This window comes from Lepeophtheirus salmonis, chromosome 1 (assembly GCF_016086655.4).
Source record: "Lepeophtheirus salmonis chromosome 1, UVic_Lsal_1.4, whole genome shotgun sequence".
NCBI lineage: Eukaryota > Metazoa > Arthropoda > Copepoda > Siphonostomatoida > Caligidae > Lepeophtheirus > Lepeophtheirus salmonis.
Window position 1 is genome coordinate 44,596,734 of NC_052131.2, and position 18,128 is coordinate 44,614,861.

The 18,128-nt window shown below is 33.1% G+C and overlaps 2 protein-coding genes across 2 annotated transcripts; both read right to left on the bottom strand.

Moving 5' to 3' along the window:
* Positions 1-10,990: 10,990 nt before the first annotated feature.
* Positions 10,991-14,402, bottom strand: LOC121131352 (dnaJ homolog subfamily C member 21). Its single transcript, XM_040726826.2, has 3 exons — positions 13,988-14,402; positions 13,402-13,458; positions 10,991-12,478 (listed from the first exon to the last, which is right to left on the bottom strand). Exons 1-3 carry the CDS (start codon positions 14,048-14,050, stop codon positions 11,954-11,956), a joined length of 645 nt encoding a protein of 214 aa, XP_040582760.1. The 5' UTR covers positions 14,051-14,402; the 3' UTR covers positions 10,991-11,953.
* A 140-nt stretch (positions 14,403-14,542) lies between these two features.
* On the bottom strand, positions 14,543-16,530 carry LOC121131340 (carboxypeptidase B). The gene is made up of 7 exons (XM_040726821.2): positions 16,291-16,530; positions 15,923-16,113; positions 15,683-15,846; positions 15,216-15,617; positions 15,003-15,158; positions 14,857-14,932; positions 14,543-14,800 (listed from the first exon to the last, which is right to left on the bottom strand). Exons 1-7 carry the CDS (start codon positions 16,447-16,449, stop codon positions 14,653-14,655), a joined length of 1,296 nt encoding a protein of 431 aa, XP_040582755.1. The 5' UTR covers positions 16,450-16,530; the 3' UTR covers positions 14,543-14,652.
* Positions 16,531-18,128: the final 1,598 nt, after the last annotated feature.

Genomic DNA, 18,128 nt, shown 5'->3' on the forward strand with positions numbered 1-18,128 from the left:
ACCTGAGTATATTTTGAGGGTTTCGTTATTCTCAGAGAACCAGAGGAGGAATAATTTAATTTGCTTCGGTGCTCAGCAGTTCATCTGCACAACATGTAGGCTGGGATGTATTATAGCATATTAGAAAGGGTATTTGGTCCTTAGAAACGCGGCGGCGGCAGAGTTCAAACCGTCTCTTGTCCCAGAACTTCACATGTACAACCCGAGGGCCGAGATGTATTTTGGAATATAAGGAGGGTTATTAGATGCTCAAGGAAGCGGCAGCGGAATAATTTAACCTGCATCGGGGCAGAGCAGCTCATCTACACAAATCGTGGGTCGGGATGAATTATAACATATTAAAAGGGAGTCCCTGGTGCTTAGAAACGCGTCGGCGGTAGATTCGAATTACATTCGAACCACGTACTACTGTGTTGTGTTTATATTATGCTCTTTAATTAATATAAAATTATTTTTCTGCAAAAGAACACTCATTAATTTAGATATATGACATATATATCAACAATACCAATTTATCATACTATCATTTTAAATGGAATTAAAATATGCAAATGTATATATCAATAAATTTTATATCATCTTTCGGCCAATTGTCCCAAATAGTCCTTTGGCGAAATATCTGTTAGGCAAATTTTTCTTCGGCACAATGTACCTTCTGCAAAATGTCATTTGGCAAATTGTCCTTCGGCAAAAATGTTTTCGGCCAAATGTCCTAGAACCGGTATTGAGATATAAGTAAAAGCCTAGGTACAATATGGAAAAGGAAGAAAATGTGAAATATAGAAATATCAAATATGTATAAAAGCAATATCATTTATAAATACATACATATTTAGATAAACTATGGTGATAACAAGTAAGCAAACAACATGTAATATAATAAACATAACCTATGTATGTATACCTACGTATATATTTTTAAAAGTCCTTTATCATTTAATTTGCTGAGTAAATAAATTTAAGAATAGAAAATTCTTCAAATTAATTTCTGATTAATTTATTTTTGATGATATATTTACTTATTTCAACAAATAGAGTTATAACTATAACAAAATTATTTATTTTTAAAAGTAAAGATATTTTATGAGGAATTCCTGCAGAAAATGTATTCAAAAATTGTAAGAGGAAGATGACTTAGTAGGGTAGGGGGTGTCTAATGGCTTTATTTTCGTATTTATATACTTGCCCCAAGAAATGCGATGAACTTTTCATATGTTTCCATTGTTAATATTACATATTTTAGTCATCCATCTCACTGAAACAGCATTAATTTGTAATCTATATACAGGATAGAGTAGCAAAACATGGATAGTTAATTAATGTTTATTTCTCAATACTAGGAAAAGGTTTAGTGATTATTTGTTGATAATCTGTTTTCGCCGTCCTTTTTACATAAACAAACTATACTCATCATTTAGTCATTTCATCATCATGAGCGAGTAACAAACAAAAAGGGCGCACATCTCAGATCTCCTAGATGCTGGAGTTGATGTGATGAAGATTATGGACATTGTTAAGTGTTCTAGGAGCCTGGTTTTTAAGTTGGCCAATATGAAAAAAAAAAAAAATGGAGAAGACCTCTTCAGGATGTCAGAAAGTGGTGGGCATTATTTATAGAGGGATATGAAGTCTTGTTAGGTTTGGAGAAGAACATAAAGGAGTATCCCGCTCAGTCGATGATTAGCCTCTCGAAGGACTTCCCTGTGACTCCTAGGACCATTGACAGGGCTATAAAGCATAAATTGGGATTAGTTTCCTTCACAAGTGGCCCATGTCTCAAAAAGAGCATAAAAGCCAGGAGGCTTGACAGGTGCAAGAAAATCCTTACATGGATGAAGGCAAATGGGTCAATTATGAAAATTTTCTAGGACAAGAAGATTTTCACAGTTGATCAATTCTACAACTGCCGAAACGACTAAAAGAAACTAAAGAAGAGGTCTAAGGGGTTTATCACAACAACTACCCTGAGGGTAGCTACATGTAAGTAAACTCAGGACGGGACCCCCTCTCACACGTCCACAAAGTGCCAAAAGTTCTGCACACATAACATGGCTCTATTCTGGTCCAAAGAGATTTGGCCCCCTTCCTCAACAGATTTGAACACACTGGACTTTTCTATGTAGGGGCTCCATAGTGGCTGCATGGGACAACTTATCAGAGGAGTTTGTCATCAACTCCTGCATGGCCTTCAGGCGATGTGTAAAGGCTGTGATTGATAATGAAGGTGGGCATATTGAGTCAAAAACGTTTTCGAAAAACTTTGTCTACATGTTTTGTTAACATTATTTTTTTTTGCCTATTATTGGAAATATAAAATCATTCATATATTTCTAAATCCATCTCACGAGTCCACGTTTTGCTGCCTTAGCTTATACCGGGTGCACCGAAAAAATCCTTACACTTTTAATCTAGAAATTTATAAACATGTATTTCAGCAACCAATTATAATAGGTATGCCAAAAAAATAAAAATAACTAATATGATATCTTGGCTACCCTAATCACCTTATGTAGCCCCCTTGGCAGCAATGATGGCTTCCAGGCGGCCACGGAAGGCCTTACACCCCTTGCAGATGTAGTTTTCAGACATGGCATCCCAGTGCTGGTTGACGGTGTCCTTGAGGTTGTTGATATTTGGGTGACGGACGGTACAGGTCTTGGACTCAACATGCACCCAAAAAATGAAGTCCTATGCGTTGGCATCTGGTGAGTAGGGGGCCACATTTTCTTTGGCCAAAAAGGCAAGCTCTCCTCCAACCACTTCTGGTCCTTTTTGAACGTGTGTGCAGGCGCACCGTCCTGCTGGAACACCACGTTAAGGCCCAGTCAGTTGGTCTGGACCCATGGTAACATGGAAATATCCATTGGACTCTTAACAGCGTCTAAAAGAAATTCGTTGGTCAAGTTCAGATGGCTTCTAAGATACTTAGAAAAATCTAGTTTTTCTTGCTTATTTAATTTTTTGTTAATGTTTAGTATTTGACCGGAACCATTTTACTACATTATCAAAAACTTTGATATATGTAGCAACATTTTTTTTTGTCGCACTCGGTATTTTATATATTTATAAAACAAAGTTTATATATATGTATAAATGTATATTTGAATAAAAAGCATAATTTTTTATCGAAGAAATAACAATGTAGTCATATTAATTAAATCTTGCTATTCATTGTAGGCCTGAAACGATCCTTGAAGTAATTTCGTTAAACTCCAATACTTCCAAAAAGTGTCAAGTAAGCCGTGAAGCAGTCTCCAGGTCCATAAATTCTGACTTGAGGATGAACTCATACAGCATCTACAAAAGGCATATCGTTACAGACAAAATGAAGCCCACCCGAGTTGCCCACGGAAGAAAATTGCTGAACGGTTTTTAAGTTTCATGGTAACCGAATCATCTTTTATTTGGATTGGAAACAACATTCAGAACGACAGATGGTTACCCAAACAGAGTACTAATGTTTTAAAACTAATTATACGGCCAGCATCATGCCCCTTGGGGTCATTGGGACCAACAGCGGTGTCATGACCCCATCTTCTTTAAGCCAAAGGCGAGGATCTGTGCTGACAGGTATTTTGAACTCCTGTCAGACCACGTAATACCTCGGATGAAAGCTTAGGCCAATAGTGTCGAGTTCCTATTTCAACCAGCCTCGGCTCTCTCTCACAAGATCAAAAACTTGTTTGAAGAATTTTGACACCCCAACACATGGTCCTCTAACTCTCTCTACATGAATCCTATGGATTACTTCTTTTAGGAGGAGTTGGAAAAGAATCTCTCTACCAATTCATACAACAGCATCTACTACTATCGAGTATCGAGTGAATGATTAGCGAAAATGGCAAACGCATTTAATGATTTTTTTTTTTGTATTTTTAGAACTTGTAAATAAAATTTCAATCCTGTAATTACTTCCCTTATAGATCAGCAGTGTTAACTTCGTCAAATCTGGCGAAGACAAAAACTTGAGAAAAATCATGACGAAGAGAAAAATTTGACAAAAATCATGATGAAGATAAGACAATGAGGAAACTGACAAAGAAGAAACCCTGACAAAGATAAAACACTGACGAAGACGAAACTCCGAAGAAGACGAAATAAAAAATAACTACGACAAAACAATGACGATGTCTGACTAAGATAATATTATGACACTGACGAAACTCTGACAAAAACTTAAGACTTACAATTAGGAAGACAAAAGATATCAATGTTATTGCTGATGATCTGTGCAACATGCCCTGATGGTTTTACAAAAACTTGTAACATAAAAACTTTTCTTAAAGAGTATTAAATTTAATTAATAATTAAGTGTTTGTGTTTCTGGAGCCTTAAATACCTACATGAAAACTTTCAGCATTATCTATCCATTTGTTCGGTAGTGATTGAAGGACAAACACACACAGACAGACATGCACATTTAATATATAGAAAACCCTATTTGCAATTTATAGTTATAGCTCTTAAATGTTTCTAAGCCTGAGCCCCATTCTGGATGCTGATCGCCTTTGCAAACCCAATTGGAATTCAAATGGATCATGTAAATAAAAATCTAAGTAACACTATATTGGCCTGGGGTATGAGCCCCCTACATGCCCCACGGGTTTCTTTGTCAATTACAATGATTTGACGGTGGGTTACCAACTTACTCCGAGCCATACTGTCATATTTTTTATATTTTAAAACGTTACCAAGAAAACATACAATCAACTAAAAGTTGCATTCGGTAGAGCACTAACCTTCGCCTAACATCATATTGAGTTATGTATCACAATTTGTTCCAAAGTTATGGTCAATTATGCATTTTTATTATTTTTGTTACCATGTCCTCACAAAATGTCATGGTCTCTAAATGACCTGTGACAATATATAATCTTCGCACTAAGCTTGATCAAAATCGATTTTTAACTTTTGGCATAATTCTGGTAACTAACAAACAAACAGAGACAAAAAAAACAAAACTTTTTTCATCTTTGTTCGCGGAGGTAATTATATAAAGTTGATGAAACTTATACCGTATAATAGCCCATAGTATTGGCTACATTTACGTGTTTAAATATACTTTCTGAAGAATTATGAACCAAAAAACTAAAATACATTCATTTGACACCCACCCTACCCATTACTCAAGTGAGTGAGTCTTCTAGAGTAAAATAAGTATGTAAATTCTAATGGGCAATGACATACATATATTGAGGATACATACTAAATAATCAATAAGCTCTTTGTATTCTTCCTCGATTAGTATGCATTAATAACTATTAGTGTTGTATTCGAGTTCGTGTATGAATATTGAGTTGAGTCAAGTGTGAGTTTTTGAGCATTGAGTTAAGTCGAGTTCGAGTAAAGGCATCCTGGGCAAGGAAAAATATTGTTCCATTAAATTGATAGTTTTTTTCAAAAGTTTAGAAGTTAAAATTTTCGGCCTCGCCCCAAATTTGAACAAATAATCTTTTACCCATTTTTCTGTTTAAAATGTTTACCACAAAGTGATAATTTTTGGGTGATAACTTCAAAATTCCTTGATTTTTAAGAGATGCTTAAACCCCTCCAACCTACCCCCTGTGGACGACCCTGATAAGAGCCTATCTCGCTCAACACCAGTAAGTGTAATATTTTATGGCTAATAATATTTCGAGTTTAGTCGAGCTTTTCAAATAAGATTTCTGGCGAGTTCGATTAAGTCTAAGACTTGAGTAAAGTTGCGTTTTTTCGAGCTCGATTTTTACTCCAATCCAACCCTAATGTATTATAAATTTGTATTTATGATCCTCTTCTCGGTTCCTGGCTTTTATGTTTCTTGTAAATAATTTTTAAAGAGAAAAACGAGTAAAAGTCAATAAGGACCCCTTTTTTCAAATACATAATATTATGAAAGGTGACTTTATATAAAGGGTATCGATAATTGATTTCTTTGCTTTAGTTTAGAATTATAATGGCTTTTTTTTAAGACGTTATAGCGAAGATCAAATTTATATAACTAATTATATTAATACATGATATAATCAGTGTTGGGCAAGTTACTTCCAAAATGTAATATATTCATATTACTAGTTACTTGCATTTGAAAGTAATACGTTTCTTTACAATATTACCTTCTGTATAGTAATAAGTAATAAGTCACTTATTACGAGGCTTCCCACCAGCAACTAAAGTGCACCTTACTGTGAAGATCTTGTCTATTTCTCTGATAAATTAATAATAGTGTGATTATAACTATTTTGAAAATGTTGAATTATCCTTCGTTGTTGCCATCTTGAAATCTCCAAACCAAATCGTTTTCTTACAATAATACAATACTAACAATAAGATCTTAATTTGTCATTTATCTTGAATATAATAAAAATTGAGTTCAATATAATTATTTTGATAACCGAATATGATTCCTTGAATAAGACTCTTTTGCCTTGTGATTTTGACTCTTCTCTCTCGATATATATATTTAAATAATACTAGGGAAATCAAGTTTTCTAAAGCATTCCCGCTTTTATATAGCAGGGACTATTTAGTAATACAAACCAATAATAGTTATTGAACTAATAATAGGAATGATTTTGAAGTCCCTCATCGCCTGACAAGAATCTCAATAACGAAATAGCATTTGCAAGTCCAAAATAATAGGGAATGAATCAAATAATCGTAATATAATTTTGATACATTTTAAATATTGTCTTCAATCAAACAACTTATAATTAGGTCGTATGGTACCCACTTACTAATTTATTAATTTTTGTAAAGATCCCAAATTTAATAATAATAATAGTTAAACACAATCCTTCACTCATTAAAATGATTTTTTTTGTACTGTTCATGAACTAAATACATTTGTGTCATCATACAAATGTGTAAATTGGCCAATTTGTTTCAATCTTCTCGAAGTTGCACTTTTGAGCTTAAGTTTGTGATTTAGGTACTTTAATCTTATTCTTGTCCTAGTTTTTACAAAAGAGACAGTTAATTCCTTATGTCAACTAGGATGAAGTTCAATAAGAAGATCAGATAGCCTTTTAAAGAGGTTTGCTCTTTTTCAATGCCGTCCTCATGAATACTGTTAAATTATTGAATTTATATTCTAATGGTTGGCAAAATTCAATAATTTATCCAAAGGAATGGTAAGGCCTCCCCTAGAAACAAAAATAGTCGCCGATGTTTGCCCAAAGGTTCTCTATCACTTTTTTTTGAATTTGTTTTACAAAGAATGTCTGAAAGTAATTCAACTGTCATTATTCATGGTAGATATACGAAAAAGTCATGATGTCTTAATTGATTAGGCCTCTGCCGGAACAAATGTTAGCTTGTTGAAACTAAAGAACAGTTCCAAGGGGTTCGCCACACCAAATATGCACACTCAAGCAATGGTCCTTGGAGTTGTGGCCTCTGATGGAAAGAAGATGCATCTGTTCTTTTTCAAGGCTGGACAGAAAATTGGCCAGGAAGTCTAGTTTAAAGTGCTTAGGTACACCATCTTGCAATGTCTGAAGACCAACTACCCGGAGGGTAACTACGTGTTGACTCAGGACGGTTCCCCCTCTCACACCAAAGTGTCAAAAGTTATGCGCAGTTTCAAAGGCTTTATTCTCGTCCATCCCCTTCATCCCCAGATTTGAACCCACTTGACTTTTTTATATAGGGGCTTCATAGTGGGTGTATGGGACAACTTGTCAGAGGAGTTTGTTATCAACTTTGCATGGCCTTCAGGCGACGTATAAAGACTGTGATTGATAATGAAGGTGGGCATATTGAGTGAAAAAAGTTTTGCAAAAACCTTGTCAACATGTTTTGTTAACATTATTTTTTTTGCCTATTATTGGAAATATAAAATTATTGATATATTCCTAAATCCATTTCTCGAGTCCACGTTTTGTTACACTTATATTTATTTTTTAGTGTTCCTTTAAACGGTTAAATGGTGGTGCACGGTTTTAAGCTTAAGTAGAGTTGATTAGTTTGTAATAAAAAAAAAGAGCACGAGGAGAAGGGAGAGCGATACATAAGGTACACCTGAATTAAGACCCTTGTTAATGAAATCTGAAGAATGAACTATCCTTAGTTGTCGTCATTATTATTTAGCGCTTTTTCTAATACATTCAATTATGTTCCAAACCTGATTGAACATTCGTGTGTGCTCATAAAAGACGGAGGGTAACCTTGATAATTTGTTACAGAGTTATTAGTGTATGCCGTTGTTGAACTCAGAGTAGAATTGAGGATCAATATCGGTGTAATTCTTGACAATGTCCTTGTTGATTTCCTTCTCCTCCTCCTCACTCGTCACAGCTGCTAATTGAAGTTCCATTAAAAAAACTCCTTAGTTCCTTTCCTCCAAAAGGCTCTTCAAATTGTTGATGTTACTATGTTGATTTTCGGAGTATTTTTAACATCCCCAAAATACAGACGATTTTCATCACTAATCATAGTATTACATTTACTCGATATGACATAGCAATTATCTTTAAAAATACACAATGGTCTATGCATTTCCTACCCTGCTCCTCCAACGATTTTGGAAGGTTGCGGTGTTTGCCTTGCTGTGTACGGTTGCCCAGTTCTCAATGACTTACACGTTCCGTCATCTTGGGCCAAAATTGCCGACAAGTCTAGCCTACTGGAAACTTATCCCGATATATTTCTCCGAAAACTGAATCAAAACTAAAAAAACGATGTTGCAGTAAGGAATAGTTTCTTTGGGTTTCATGTGGAAGTAAGGAAATCGGTGGAAATCACATCACAAAAAGTGTGACACTAAAGGGGAATATAATATAGAGATATGCTGTGTATAAGATATTGCAATCAGAAAATGAGATGAAGAATTTAGAGTCCTACCTACTTGTTTAGACAATTTTTCATTTTTCTTAAATAAAGAGGGAAAAAAATCACAAATGTCTTTTCTAAAAAATAAATACACCTATCCAAAAGGTATTCAGTCAAATCCGGAAAATATCACTATTTCTAAAAAAAAAAACAAATCTTTTACAAAGTTGCGCTTCTAATAAAATATTACTTGGCAATATTTTGATAAAGTATCGTATAAAATACTATGTAGGATTTAAATATTATGAAATATATATTGTAATTCATTTTTAAAAATTTGGATAAATGATAGTCTGGGAGATAAATAGCAGTTGGTATAATTGATTTAAATGGCTAAGATGATTTTGGGCCTTTTTTATCTTTCTTTTTGACATAAAGGTTGTCTGAATAAAAATGACTTGAAATTCGCATTGAATACTAAGGGATCCCAATGATAAGAGTGATATTTGAATTCAATCAAAGTAATATCTACTAAAAATCATTATGTATAAAGTATTACTATTTTTTTTATTTTTGATCGATTTGTGATGAGAAAATTAGTTTAATTAAATAAAAATATTTTCTTATTTCCATTGTGATAGCTAATTTCTATTTACAATATAAAAAGATTGAATAACAATGTAATAATATACTCTTAATACCTTTTAATGACATCATCAATTAATCGTTAGTAATTAAAATAGTCCGTGTTATAGCTAATTAAAGAAGACGTTAACATGAGACGTACAAATTGTAACTTGTATTATATACTTATACAAGTTACAACTTATTATACAAAATTCAAGCTTAGATATGACCGGAAAATGGGTGCCATTAAAGTTTTCAATTGATTTTGAGCGCAGAACGGGAAAAATCTAAACGATTAAAGAAAAAAAATCAGTCATTCATTTCTTTGCTCCTTTTTTTTATTCTCCAAAGACATCCTTTATCCCAGGATAAAGAATAAATACCAAGTTGCAAAATGAAAACATCGTGATCAATTTGTGTGTAATTAGCTACAATTATGCTTTTGTTCGTTAGTGAACGCGCAAAAAATCATTAATTATTTTACAACTAGGGAAGACATTTTTTGTAAGAGCGGTAGAAGAAGGCAAGAGTGAGACATATGGTATTACTCAATTAAGACCCTTGTTAACATCAGCTGGTTGTTATATGATATTGTGGGGAGAAAATGAATTACTTTCAAAAGAAGAGAACCTTTGTACATTTGACATAACGTAAGTACATCGAAAATATTATCATTGTATTTTAATTCATATAAATTTATTTGATTATGCATTATTAAAACAATTTTGATCAAAGATAGGCGTGAATGCTTACTTCAGAGGGAGAAGTTAACACCACGAAACCTATTAAATAATGAACATAAAAGAAGAAAGAGCACACGCAAAAACCGTTTTTCCTTTTTCAATTTCTTAACTTAGTTTTTACATTACAATAATTACATCTTTACTTTTTAAAGGATTTCCTATGACCACCTTAAATAATCAATGATGATAACTATAGTCAAACGATCTAGGGATAGAGAAATGTTGATCAAAACTTCAACACATTCGATTAAAATAATTGTTTCATTAGCATTGAATTGATTTATTGACTCCTTCTTTTTTTCTCTTTCAAATTTATCTATTTACATATTGTCATGATTTTTGTTCTACAGGCTTCTCCATCTAAAATATAAAACTGCTTGAAAATCAAAAAAATTGTTATATTTCAAAAATGGGAGAATGGGGGGTCAATGGCCCTTATGATTAAGGCGCCACTAGGTTGAACAGAATGAACTGTCTGCAATGAACGGGTACAAGCCTGATAAAAAAATTATGAAAATATGTAATTATAATATGCATATTTGATATATAATATAATTAATTGAGAAACTAAAAAAAATATTATATTAAAGTATAAATATTTCCAGGATATTGTTGGCTGACAAGTTATTTTAATAAATAATATAAATGTACAATTATCCTTCATTTGCCCTCCTTCATTCTTAATATTATGTACTAGTATTCAACAACCCAGAAACTGTGGTACGCCTACAGTCAAACAGGTTTCTCCTACGCTAATGTTATTTTTCAATGGAACTCTTACTTTACATGGTAGATATAACTAAGTTAACTTGATTTATTTTAAGTTACATAAGATCCTCCTCGTAACTGCTTGTTCTCTTCTCTCTCTCTTATTTTTTCCATCTACCTTATATTAGGTCTATTAGGTATTAAAAATGAGAAAAGTATTTAAAGAAATATTTAGTCGATATATTGAGGAACGAGAAGAAGTGAATGGGACTGGAGGTGATGGAGAAGATGATGGAGACAAAGGTTCAAAGAATAAGTCCACGTCTTATCCTATCAAAAAGAAGAGTGAGATAAACTAGAACTTGAAGGATTCTTTAAATCCATCATTTTTTTCATTTTATGTTATGTGTGTCTCTCTCAGGGGTACCAGCGCAGGCGCAAGGAGGAGAGGGCAACAAATCCTCAGGAAATGGAGGCTTTCAATCAACTTCCCTTCCATCCTCTTCCCACCCCGAAACATTTACTCATCATAACTATCATCAAAATACCTTAAATCCCCGCAATCCAGGGCTTGTCGGACAGCATGGTCGAGGACATCGTGGAGGAAGAGGAGGTAGGGGGAGGAATGGCTCACGGTAAGGGGCGATCTGTCAAAGGAAAGACTACAAAAAGGAGAAAGAAATGAAAGTACCCAGAGTATTGTCGGTTAAGTCTCATTTTAATGATGAATCTCCTATTATTTTGATCAAACTAGATATAATTATTTGAGCTAGATTAATTCTCAAGCAACCTATATGAGGATAAAATATATATGTACATAATATCCCTCGCAATATTTGCTATATATGAATAAATATTATTAATATTTGTTAAAGCATATTTATCATCAAATCACGCTGCAGGAAATAAAGTCACATTTATGTGAAATATTAGTTATTATTATTAAATATTAGATATGCCTAATGTATATATTTATATGTTAATATATTTAAAGAATGAGAAAATAATATGAATAGAATGTTAAAATGTATATTAATAAAGGCAATGGTTAGATTGTTATTAATGAATGACATCAGTTCCCAGCTGTTTGGTCATGCAAGGTAGTTGACTCAATCCGTCATTTGTTAAGATTTTGGGGATAATTTATCTGATAAATTAATGAGAGAGATTCGCCGAAATCTTCTCCTTATGCATCGATGATCCTTGGATCTAATGTACTGAGCAAGAGCCTTCACAGTTTCATTTCTTTTGATTCTCATTTGACTAGGAGTGGACTTGAGTCGTTCAATGGAGCCAGGATTTTGTTTTCTGAGCCATTGAAAGGCTAAAGCTGATGAATAGTTTTCAAAAAAGTGATAGAACTTGTTCCAAACTTCTTTAGAGGACGAATAGTCTCCAAATGAGGGATATTTAAGTCGATTAGTTCCAAAAAATATTTTGTCTTCAAGATTGATATTGTTGAAAACCTTGGAATAGACGACGTAAAAGTCTTCAAGGGAATCGAAGCAGGTTTCCAGAAAGTAGGGAGTCAAATCAAGGAGGCTTTGAGTTGAGGGTGCAAGGTTAATTTTAAGGATTTCATCACGATTGATGTCATACCAAGAGCGTTCATGAGAGTCGGACAATACTTCATATGCCTGTTGAACTTTCTAAGAAAAAGTCAGATGGCGAATCAGGTATATACAAAGATACAGTATTAGGATATAGTAAGGCTTTAATGCTTATAATCTCTCTACTTCAGGCCTCAAAACACACTTTTTTTATTGGCTATTATCTTTCTTTCAATGAAGAGTGCTACAAAAACAGAGAAAATCCGCTTTTGTTGAGTAGTAGCATACCATATATTAATATTAGGTAAACAGTATTTGAATAAAAGAAAAGTTTGAACAAAGTTAAATATATAAGAAATAATATTAATGTGATAAGTAGTTAATATCAAGTGTTACACACGTTCAACAGTTACTTTACTTATTAGTATTACTACCAGTTGCAGAAGAGAAAAATAGAAAAAAAGAGCGAGAGAAGTAAAAAATAAAGGAGGGGGGGGGGATTCAAATCAAATTAAACTCACATAACTACTTTGTACCTACTATTATTACCTATATTTAAGATATAATAACATACAAAGGGAACATCTTTCCTTCGATATAATAAACCCCCTTCCCCTCTTTCTATCAGCAAATAAATAAATGTAGTAGCTTTTTCTGTATGAATAAAAAAACATCAACAATAATTGTGTATCTGGCTACGTTTTTGATTTATTATCTGAAAAGGCTTTTCCCTTTCTCATTATTTAATTCCTGCTGCTGCTTTGGAATTAAAGAAAGAAGAATAAATAGAATTAAGTAACAAATATAGGATTGATTTTTTTTTTTGGCGAAAAAATAATTTATATCAAGGTTAATAGAAATGCAATAATAGATTAATAAAAATATTTCTATTAACCTTGATTTATATAAAATTAATTTATCTATTTTAACTACTCCAAGAAATACTTACTTATAATAGGAGATTTTGATCCCTCTTCGTTGGTAAGAGGTTATACAGTGAAGAAATGATATGTGTTGCATACCTGAGTTCGCTCCTCGCTTTCACCCTTTCGATACTTGCTCATAGCATTGAGATAGGCCTGTAATTAATATATTGTATTATATTTAATGGAGTATTTGAAAGGCTCCTCCTTTCATCAAGCTGTACTCATTAAAATATAGGAGTGCATCCTTCATAAACTTAGTCCTGAAAAAGTATATAACTAACGTATTGTATCATTTATTTAATTTTTTCTCGTAAAAAGGTGCTTTTATATAAAATAATATATATGTATGTCAATATATTATAATAAATTGGTATTGTCTACTTATTTTGTATGTACATAATAATCTTTGTCAACTTTAACAAAAATTGTCAAGATAGAATTTTCAATAGTGAGTCTATTAATAAAGTAAGTTCTGATATCATATTTATTATTAGTTGTGCTAACTAATCATATATGTCATAATATGTGTATATCTTAGTAAGGGTCTTTTTATCCTTTTGAACTCAATAGATTAGTCCTATGGAAGCTATTATTGATTACACTAAGGGATCGACTTACAACTACAAAATCACTCGCAACACATTTAAAAAATAATATCCCTCACGCAATCTATTGAGCTTACTTTTTTAATGTCCTCCGCCTTTGCGTTCGGAGATACTCCTAAGGTTGAATACAAACACTCCATAACTCAATGAAGAAGAGATTGTATGTGACTTGTGGATTTGAAAAGAGTTAGTGAAGGGAAAAAGTTATTTAGAAAGAAAGGAAACATGCAAAGAATTTAGGTGAACTGAGTGAGTTGGTAAGTAAAATATTTATATATTGGTAGTGTGATACTCAAAAAAAGACTAGGAGATATATATATATGAGAACCATGAAAGAGGCGTATTTAAAAAGAGAGAAGTACCAGCAGAAAAGCAGGATTTTCTGCATTTTGTTTTTATTTTTTGCCTTTGAAAGAGAAGCGTCAAGAATATTTAGAAAGTAATGTACTTTCATTGTGATATTTATTATCCATGTACATTCTACAGGTTAACAAATATTAAATATCCATCGAGATAGATATCTTCTTAGTTAGTATAACTATATCAATAGAGCTACTTAATTACTTAAGGAGTTAATATCCTGATTACAACATGAATAATGATTATAATCAACTCAATAATCTCTCAAAAAATATGTTCTAAGGATTTATTCAATGACACTAAATACTAAAATATTATGAAAGACAGCACATCAGAACAGGATATCAATCGATCCAAGATGATAAATATTAAATATATATAGCTATAATAAATCCTTTTTGATGACGTAAAAGGAATCTTTTACTTCCTGATCCTCATGCTCAACCACATGAATGGATACGGGCAAAATAGAGGCCCATGCCTCTTTTCCAATCTCCTTGATTTTATTTGGTGGAAGAACAAATCCACCACTTTAAAAATTAGAAAAGTCAAGATACATATTATACAATGAGGACTTAATAATTACCCATTCACTTCTGGTAGCTCAATCGTCATGGAAGTTGGGATCCCAGAGAGCTTGGAATAATCATCACTTGCTCCTCCTAAGAATGGAAAAAGAGTTTGTCAGTAGATATCTAATACATTTTGTATGTAGATTTGCCTATTACTGACCTGCTACATAAAATATATTGGCAGGAGATCCAACACTATAATTTCGACCATGGAGATTATAGATTGCCTTTCTCATGGAATGTCCCACACGTGTGATTCTCTCATTATCTTTAGGTAAATCAGTTGTATAACCAAACGGAGTTAAAATATAGGACCCTAAATAAATATGTGCAAGTCATTAACAACTGAGAAGGCCAAAAAAGAAGAACTCACCATAGGAATGAAAGCCCAAATAAAAGTGAATGTCTTTCAAAGTACTCAATAATTCTTTTGCAGCCTTCACCTCTGGCTCAGAATCTGGATATGGACCTTTATAAATTTCAGAACAGGGATTATCACTTGCACCAACTCCATAGCCACTTACGTTCCAATTTCTATTCAAGTCAACTCCATAGCAACCACTTCCAGATGGAGGGGGAGCTCGATTCTTTCTCCAAAGTCGGTTAGTTGTACGAGTAAACTCATAGCCATCAGGATTAACGAGTGGCATTATATACCAATTGACTTTTGCTCGCGCATCCAAGAGCCTCTGAGTAGGATCATTAAATAATTCAACAAGTCTTGAAATGATGTATGCAACAGAGGAGACAGATCCCCATTCTCGAGCGTGGATTCCTAATTAAAACTTGGAGGAAAATGAGTATAAGAGAACTTGATTGAATGAAGGAAATTCTTTTTACCTCCATCAATAAAGACAGCCTTTTTCTCAATGCGTTCATAGATTTGTCCGATTTTCAGGAAATAGAGGGATCGATTCTCATGTGTCTTGCCCACTACTTTGAGCTCAATTAATTGTGGGTAAGTTTTTTTCAGGTGTAGTAAATACTTTTCCAATTCTTCATAGCTTGAATAGATACACAATGTACTCAGAGCACATATGTAATATGTATACAAATGCTGATCAGTCAGATAAAACATACCTTGGAAAGGACTCAAAGTCCAGCAGTGCAGAATCATTTATCAATTCAGTTGAGGAGTTGTAGAAACTCTTTGCTACTTCGACGATAGAACTCAAATCTGATTGAAGAGAAGACACCGTTCCATTGAATTCATTCTCGAAAGTCTCCGAAGAGGAACAAATGAAATCAATACAAAGTGTTTCCTTGACCACCTAAAAAGTTAAAACACAATTAGTTTATTTATTTTATTTTCTGACGACTAAGTAAGTAAACATGTGGATTACTAAATGCTAAGTTCACATCTGGTGTGCCCTGAATAAATGTTTTTTGCATAATGAATCAGACTCATCAAAAAACAAAAATGAATACTCTAGAGTCTAGTAAATAACCTTGAGAATAGTACAGTTCCTGGACTGTAGAACTTTAGTAGCTGAAAGGACATCATTGTCCATATTTTTATCACTAGGTACTTGAAGTCTGTAGAGGCTCCAAGACTCTCCTTCTCCAAGGACACAAAGAAGGAGTATTATCTTTGAATAAAACCTCATGACTAACGTTTACACAATTATTCTCTCTTTTTCTTTTTCATACTCAAAAACATTTGTGACATAGAATCAGAAACTTCACCAAGTGTGAATGTCTCATCATCGTCATTCCTTTTAAAAAACATGACAATAAAATATATTCTAAAAAGAAACGCAAACATACATATGTATATTAATAAATAATTTGATTTATATTTTTAATAAATATGATAATAGGATTATTACTTTGTAAGGGACTTGACAACATTAAGTGGGCATAGAGTTCCTCGAACTTTACTTCAATGCACAGAGCTAATAATAGTCAGTGTACATATATCAGTAATGAAATAAACATCGTCCCAAATAATAAGAGATTATTATATTATTTATTATAGGAGAAGGAGGGAATCGGGAGATGGAAATGACTCACTCAACCTCTCGTTGCTTAAAATAGGGAGAGTTACAATACTTTTTACTTTTGGGACAATTACATACTTGGAGCTCGTTAAATTTAAATTGGTCAAAATTGAAATCAACATACCTTCACATGTATTCTATTGTTTAAATTTTTCAAACTTGTCAAATGGTGCAACGTTCCTCGAATCGATGGACTCTTGCAACAGCTTAAAAAAATCGAACTTGAGTTAGAAAAATAAAAATATAGACTAAATAATAGTTTTTGAAGAATAAATAAATAGAGCTTTAATGATGTTTTTCAATCTATTAGAACAGATTAAGATTTGATATGATTGATAATATAGATTGGAAAAATTCATTCACAAAAACCTCTTCAAGGCAATATTCCCGCTAAAAAAACATGTTTGACGAGAAGTGTAAATATATTACAAAATAAAAAAGAATAAACAATAAGAGGGAAATTGTAAAACTTGTTACAACTTCCCCATTTGTACTAACTTAGTGTGAAAACATTTTTTTCTACTTATTATTCTGTTTGGTCAAGTGGAATTGCATCCATTTGATACAAATGTAATGATGCCATTTTTTTTTAAAATAAGGTCTTAATTTATATTGCTCATAATGTACATACAGGATCAAAACAATATCAAATGTTAGAAAGAATAGTGTTGCTATAAAAAAACAAAAACATAAGTGAGCAAGGTTGTGCTCGGTTCAGGTTCAGGGGTTCTCAGTTCTTTCATTTCAACAGTTTCGGGCTCGGTTCTTTTTTATGCAGGCTCAGTTTGGTAACAGGCACTTATCGCTCGAAAATTCGGGCCCAGGAAATGATATTAGATACAAACAGGGCCGTAGCTACCTTATACGCAGAGTGCGTAGTGCTCCAAGTTCCCGAAAACTAGGGTTGCTTAAGACAAATTTTTTCAAAGTGGGGGCAGACATATGCAGAATCGAAGATTGCTTTCAGTCTACAAATTTATAGTACACACGTTTCGTATACAGGGGGCCTCATCTAAAAATATATTAGTGTAAGGCGCCTTGGCAAGGTGAAGATTGAGAAACCCTGTCTTAAAAAAATTATAGTTATGATACTATTGGGTCCCTACATGCTTAGTAGTGAACCTGGGTCCATAATCTACCCCACCCCTTCGCTTTTTTATTTAAACTGTCTACTGCCTAAAACCCCTTTTCCAGATGCATAAGAATCCCTTAGCTATTTGGAACTCAGATACAACTGTATCACCCTGGGGACGTAGAATAATCATTGGAAAACGCTGCAATTGCAG

Coding starts and splice junctions, on each gene's coding strand:
- LOC121131352 (XM_040726826.2), bottom strand. CDS start 14,050: ATGGAGTGTTTGTATTCAACCTTAGGAGTATCTCCGAACGCAAAGGCG. Junction 13,459..13,987: donor AGGCGGAGGACATTAAAAAA/GTAAGCTCAATA, acceptor TATTAATTACAG/GCCTATCTCAATGCTATGAG. Junction 12,479..13,401: donor AAAGCGAGGAGCGAACTCAG/GTATGCAACACA, acceptor ACTTTTTCTTAG/AAAGTTCAACAGGCATATGA.
- LOC121131340 (XM_040726821.2), bottom strand. CDS start 16,449: ATGAGGTTTTATTCAAAGATAATACTCCTTCTTTGTGTCCTTGGAGAA. Junction 15,847..15,922: donor GACTTTGAGTCCTTTCCAAG/GTATGTTTTATC, acceptor TATCTATTCAAG/CTATGAAGAATTGGAAAAGT. Junction 14,933..15,002: donor CAATATATTTTATGTAGCAG/GTCAGTAATAGG, acceptor TTCCATTCTTAG/GAGGAGCAAGTGATGATTAT.